This window comes from Apaloderma vittatum, unplaced genomic scaffold (assembly GCF_000703405.1).
Source record: "Apaloderma vittatum isolate BGI_N311 unplaced genomic scaffold, ASM70340v1 scaffold16915, whole genome shotgun sequence".
In the NCBI taxonomy this organism is placed as follows: Eukaryota; Metazoa; Chordata; class Aves; order Trogoniformes; family Trogonidae; genus Apaloderma; species Apaloderma vittatum.
Window position 1 is genome coordinate 6,158 of NW_009718943.1, and position 6,116 is coordinate 12,273.

Here is a 6,116-nt window from a genome sequence, read left to right on the forward strand (position 1 = left end):
GCGCAGAGCTGCTGCTGGTGATAGCCTGTGCCTTTACTGGAGTTCATTCACTTTGCTGTCCAGGTGCTATTGATATTCCTAGTTTTCCTCATACCAGCTACTTTTCAGATAACTGGAAAAAAAAAGCCTTCATAAGGTTTTACCCCAAGAATGAGAAGGTATTTTGATCTAGACATTACCAAGTAGCGTGTTTTGTTTACTGCATATGCTGTATCGATGTGTGCTTGAAACCTTCCCTTTTTTCAACTTTTTTAGAGCTAATCACTTACAAATTAGTACATCTGGTGGGTGTTGAATGTAGTAATGATGGATCTCTTTGACTGGAATGTTCTGAAGTTATACAATCCTAATACATCAGATCAACCGCCCCAGTGGCTGTTCCAGAATCTTTTGATTTTGAGAAGGGGAATTCGAATCCAGCAAATCGTATCAGTAAGGCGTTCAGGAAATGCACCAGGGAGCAAACCAGGATGATCCAGAAGGAATTTGCAAACTGTTCACTGTGAGTCTTGAATGTAAAACTTCCATCTTTGAAATTAGAAATTTTCTCTGAAAGGTGGTGGACTTTAACTTCTGAAGAGAAGAGAATCATGATGAGGCAGCCACAGGAACCTGAAAGGGAGGGAGATGCTCGTCACCTCGGCAGGGCGCGAGCCCGCATGAGGTACGCCGCAACCAGATGCCATGCTGATCGTGTTGTTATGGCCACTGTAACTTTGCTTTAGTGGGGATTATTTTTAGAACTCAAGCCCACGGCTATTGAAAGGAGTAAGCTTTTTTAATGCGTCTGGCTTATGACCAGTAATATTTATCACGGCTGCTTTTAGTGCCCTGACCCAGCAAAGTGTCTGTGCTCTTTTTCAGCTCTAAGCAGCTCCTTGTCCCATTGAACGTAACTGAACTGCCTGCATGGTTAAGGATAAATACGTACTTAAGTCCTTTACTAAGTTACAGTTGTAATGTGTAACACCTTGTGAGGGAACGGTAAGTCTCCTTGGCAGCCCAGCCCACAGAGAGCAGGTGTTACCCGCCCCGTGCGGCAGAGGGGAAGGGAAGGTCATGGTTCCCCTTGACGGTGGGTTTTTGAGACCCCTTTTCCAGCAAGCTGCTGTCGGTCTCTCCCTCTTTGCTTCTCTGCCTCTCTGTTCCTTCCTTCCTTAAGTGGTGACCTTGCTTATGGGAGCTCCCATCGCGGTGAACATGAAGAGTTTTTTTTTTTTGGTTGTTTTTTCCCCACCCTGGTGTGATCCCCACGACACAGCTATGGTCCTTGCAGGTCACGAATGTGGATGGGCCACCCCCGGGGGTGACGCTGACACGCGGGTGGTACTTACAGGCCACGAAGCTCCAGAGGTACAACCCGACGGGGCCGTGCAGGGTTTCGTAAGGGCTGCCAAAAGCATTGAACATGAAGAAACCTGCTCCCACCAGAGCAAAGACGATCAGTACTGTACAGAAGAGAATGACACTAACATGGATACTTGCAGGGATAATTTTGAGCAGATCTGGAAAAACTAAAAAACAGAACGAACAAGTCATTACTACACATGTCAGGCAAAATCCATCAGCCAAAGAATCATGCAGATTCCAAAAAGGATTGGAGGTTTCTTACCACCTATCCTTTGGTGCTTCTCTAGTTTTAGAAAATGAATAAAGAAAAATTGTTGTTTTGATAAAAATCCTTAAAAATAGAAAATGGATATATTTCTGTAAGTATATAAAAATAGAAACGGGATGTATTTCTGTACATATATTAATCTAAATTATTTTTTAATGAAATATACTAAAGAAAGAATTTCATAAAGGTTATGTCAAAGAGTTATTTGCAACAAACTTTCTGAATGAAATTCTAAAAGAATAAGTGATTTTTATACCATCTCCCCTGTATTTCCTCAAGTAAAACACTCGGGGAATGTTTTGTGTCTGCAAGCCCAAGGCAAAAGTTTAGGAATGCTTCATTTTAAATACTTTTTATGTGGCTTTTTAGCTACTATTTCAATTTGCTTAGCCAGGGCACGAGGGGATAGTCAATCACAGTCGGTACAAGAGGATAATTTTTAGTCATTCATGTTTGTTTGGCAACAGCGGATATTTTAGATGGAATCATCAAATACACTTAACTGCTCCCGATCCACAGGGGCACGATTAAAGTGGGGGTAATAATACTTTGGTGCTGCCTCGCTGCAGCTGTAATGTGCAGAGAGTAAGAAAGCCTCACATAAATTACTCCACCTTGTAAAATGTTTACCAGTGGCTTGCCATGCAGTAAACACAGAGAAGCAGGTACTGTGGTGTCAAGCCAATTTATCTCCCTGGCTAAATGAATGGGAAATTAATGAAGCAAATGCCTGCAGACTATTCTTGAAGCTGCCTTAAATATCCCCTTCTGTGCTGCTGAGGGCTGGCTGGGAGCAGAGAGGGGCTACTGGTGCTCAGAGTCTTTATTATCATGGTTAAGCACAAAGCATGCTTTGGGAACTAGACCGTGTGCTTACGGGACTTGACATTACACATCTCATATATTCACCAGCGTAAGAAGCGGTGGTGCTGTTAGAGTGGGATCAAGTACAGTCTTACCCTGGTACCATCCAGGTCAGTCGACAAAAATGCTGAGGAATCCCTCTCTTTGCAGAATTTCTACAGGGAATAGCGTTAGTTCTTGCAGCACTACTTGATGTTTTGGGAGAATGGGCAAAACTGTGTATTTTACAATACAACTTTGCAGTGTTTATTTTAAGAAAACACTTTACTGCATTGCATTGAATCTTTCCCTTGGCACCTGCATTTATAGTTGTTTATGTAATTAAAATTTTATATGTGACGTATCAGGAAAAATTAATCCCAGCAGCTATGTTGTCTTGAAAGAAAAACACTCCTTCATTGTAATGAATGAAATTGCGTTAGGTATGCATGCCAGTGACCTTTAGAAAATGAACTGCTGACCCAGAAACTGATGAGAATCAGCAAAAGCAAATGAAGCGAAAGGCTTTCCCCAGCTGAACTGGATTTGCTGGCAGAGCAAATTCGTCTTACAATTAAAAGAGATGTGGTGGTCAGAGGGGAGCATTTAAGGGGAACAAACATAGGACTAAATCATTTAGCCTATTTTCCGTGCCTTTTCTCAGACATGCTAAAGCACACCGTGGTGCCTGAAGCTATGGATGTGTGTTGTACACGGTTATCCGACTCTCCGGGTGCTCCCCTGGGTGTGGGACGGGGCTGCCGCACCCCAGGAGCAGCCTCCATGCTTAGGGGTCTCTGACCCGGTAGGGGCACGTTTTGCTGAGCTGCCCAATCAACATTTCTAAATATAAATCCCATTAAAGCACATGTGCTTGGTTTTTAAATCCAATAAAAAGACTGAGAACAACCCGTGAGGAGGACAGGGACCCTTCCAGCCTCGGGTGTTGGTGAAAGCTCACGGAGGAGAAGGAGTCGGTGCAGCCGGGCTGGCGGGGCCCTTGGGGCTGTCACGGGGCGCACGCCAGGCCAGAGATCCCTCGGTGTGTTGCCGTGCCAGAGGATGCCAGAGCAACATTGCAAGAGAGAGGCACTGAAGTACCTCGCTGTCAGTGCTTGGCTCGTACGGGAGGAGAACAGGAGGGGAAGGGATGCTCTCCCGAGCGAGCCCGGGGTCGGTGTGGCACCGTTCGGAGCGCTGGGTTGTGTTCTGACCCTGGTGGCTGAGGGGCTGGGTCCCACGGGCTGGGATGAGGCTCTTCAGGGGGGGAGATGCTGCTCCATCACAGGTGTGTCAGCAGCTTCTTGTCGGACTCAGGGAGGCTCAGGTATAGGGTTAAATCCAGCCTTGGTTTCAGGTCCTGGGGACAAGCGTTAATGCACGTGCTCCAAACCTCGCTGTCTCTGTTGGAGAGCAGTGATATTTACTGATGTTGAGTGAGTTACTTTTTCAGTGTTGTCTTGTTCCAGCAATTCCTGCAAGCCTTGGAGTTCCTTGAAAATGTAACTTAGGCACTCGTACTAGAAAAATTAAATTTGATTATTGTCCCGTGTGGTAGTTTTCTGCAGCTGTGTATGAGCACTCATTTTGTTGGTTTTTGTTGTTGTCGTTTGTGTTTTTTTGTTTTGGTTTACTTGGGGTTTTCTTATCATTCCAAAGTGGGCTACTTAGCTGCCACTAAAAACCTAACGTTGTATTATTTCTTTGGTTACATCTGTGTTCATGTGCTCTATTGAAATTATATTTAACCAATGCAAGTTTAGAGAACATTTGGATAGGAAAGCCCAGTTACGGAATATTTCTGTGAGTGTGAATGGGAAGTGTGTGGCCACAGTGAGAGCAGCCTCAGCCACCCTGCAGTGCTTCTGGTTGAAAGTGCTCTGTGGTACCGGCACAGCTCCAGAGCTTAACCCTGCGCAGCATGGTGAGATATTCAAAAAAGGGATGACTATTATTAAATCATCCCAAACAAGCTGCACACTTGTGTGTGCTCTCTTGTACCTGCAATAATAATCCGTGCCACCACAAAAAACTAAAATTATTCCGAAACTTTCACTGCAATCACACTAGCAGTATATTACAGTATTTCAGCCGTAACAAGATGAAATGGACAGGTGGGAGCCCGCGTGAAAGGCACGTGAATGAAATGGTGTAAAAGTATCTACATAGAAAGAAAAGGATTGGAAAGAGAAGCCCGGGGACTGTCTCGCTGTGTTTCTCCTGGCAGGGGCTGCCTGTCCTGGCTGGTATGGGCACAGGAGGGATGTCCTTGTCCCTGCTGCTCACCGTGGGTGACTTTTCCTTTCACCAAGTGGCCACTGGCTCATTCTGCTGCTGCTCTCCCTACCCAGGGAGCTCCGTGCGCCTCACCCGCAGCCCACAACAAACTCCTTGGGATATAACCATGGGGTGGGGGGATCTGCGCGCTGTGATGGTAAACAGTGCAATCGAGAGGAGACCTTCAGCTCTGTAATAGGCTACTGACAGAATTAAATTTAAGATAGAAAACCTTAATACGATATTAAATTTGGTGTACTACTTTGGAAAAATATAGTAAATAACCTCTGGTACTTAATCTGGCAACCTTACCTTGCCTCTGAGGACTCACATAAGCAATATATCAGTGCTGCTTTAGCAGAACACTTCTAAGCTGTGTTTTGCGTCAGCTTCCTGCTGCTTACTGTACATATAACAAATCGTTTGTTGTTGTCTGTTTAACGTGCTGCTGTATACAAACCGCGTATTCGCTTGGTCCTGTTATTGATCTTCTTATCCTTGAAGATAAATAGGTTATGAATATTACATGTGAAGCAAACCCACTGCTAACAGGCTTTGATACGATTCTATGTGTCAGATACCATGTTCTACTCGCAGATCAACCGGTTGAGCATCAGCCAGCCGTTCCTCCGCAGCGCGGCAGACTGCGAGCTTTTGGCTGCTTTCTCAACAGAAACCGAACATATCTATGCCCCAGTTCCTTCAGGAGTTTTCTGCCAGTTTAGTTCATTCTCTCATGAAGGCACAGAGGACATAACTTTGTCACACACACAATATGACAGAGATTAATTGAAAAACAAAAATACTTTTTTATAGCATAAATATATTTAAATACAGATATCTGTGTAAATGAGATACACATTGTTGAAAATGTTAGTGTGGCTTTCCTAGCATCAGAAGTCATCTGAACCTGAAGATCAGCACACTGTCAGGGCAACATCTGCGTTAGAATATTTCATCCCGCTCAGCTCTGTGCCTGAGCCGGGGGCATGGGGGCAGCTCTCTCCCGGCTCCCCAGACGTGTGGTTAAATAATTCAAGCGCCATTGTTACTCACATGAAAACTGGAGCGGTCTCCCTCCGAGCCCACACTGTCTCACACGCTCGCCGTAGAAAAGCCCGTAGCGGATTTCGCCGATAAACTTCTCCAGCTCGTGGCCGGTGGCATTGACGAGGAGGGCTCCTGTCTTGCAGAGCATCGTCCCCGTCACCCACAGCTGCGTGCCCAGGGCTGCTGCCGTCCCCAGCGCGCAAGCGAGGCTCAGCACCCCGGCTACGCAAAAGATGATTTTCTTCTGCGGGGCTGGCATGGTGGCCCACAAAGCCCCCTGAGGGACGCGGCTTTCAGTGAGGAAGCCACAAGGTCTCCATGGGCGCTG

General features: G+C 45.7%; 1 protein-coding gene across 1 annotated transcript; it reads right to left on the reverse strand.

Moving 5' to 3' along the window:
* Positions 1-346: 346 nt before the first annotated feature.
* Positions 347-6,047, reverse strand: CLRN1 (clarin 1). Its single transcript, XM_009870456.1, has 3 exons — positions 5,795-6,047; positions 1,335-1,514; positions 347-612 (listed from the first exon to the last, which is right to left on the reverse strand). Exons 1-3 carry the CDS (start codon positions 6,045-6,047, stop codon positions 347-349), a joined length of 699 nt encoding a protein of 232 aa, XP_009868758.1.
* Positions 6,048-6,116: the final 69 nt, after the last annotated feature.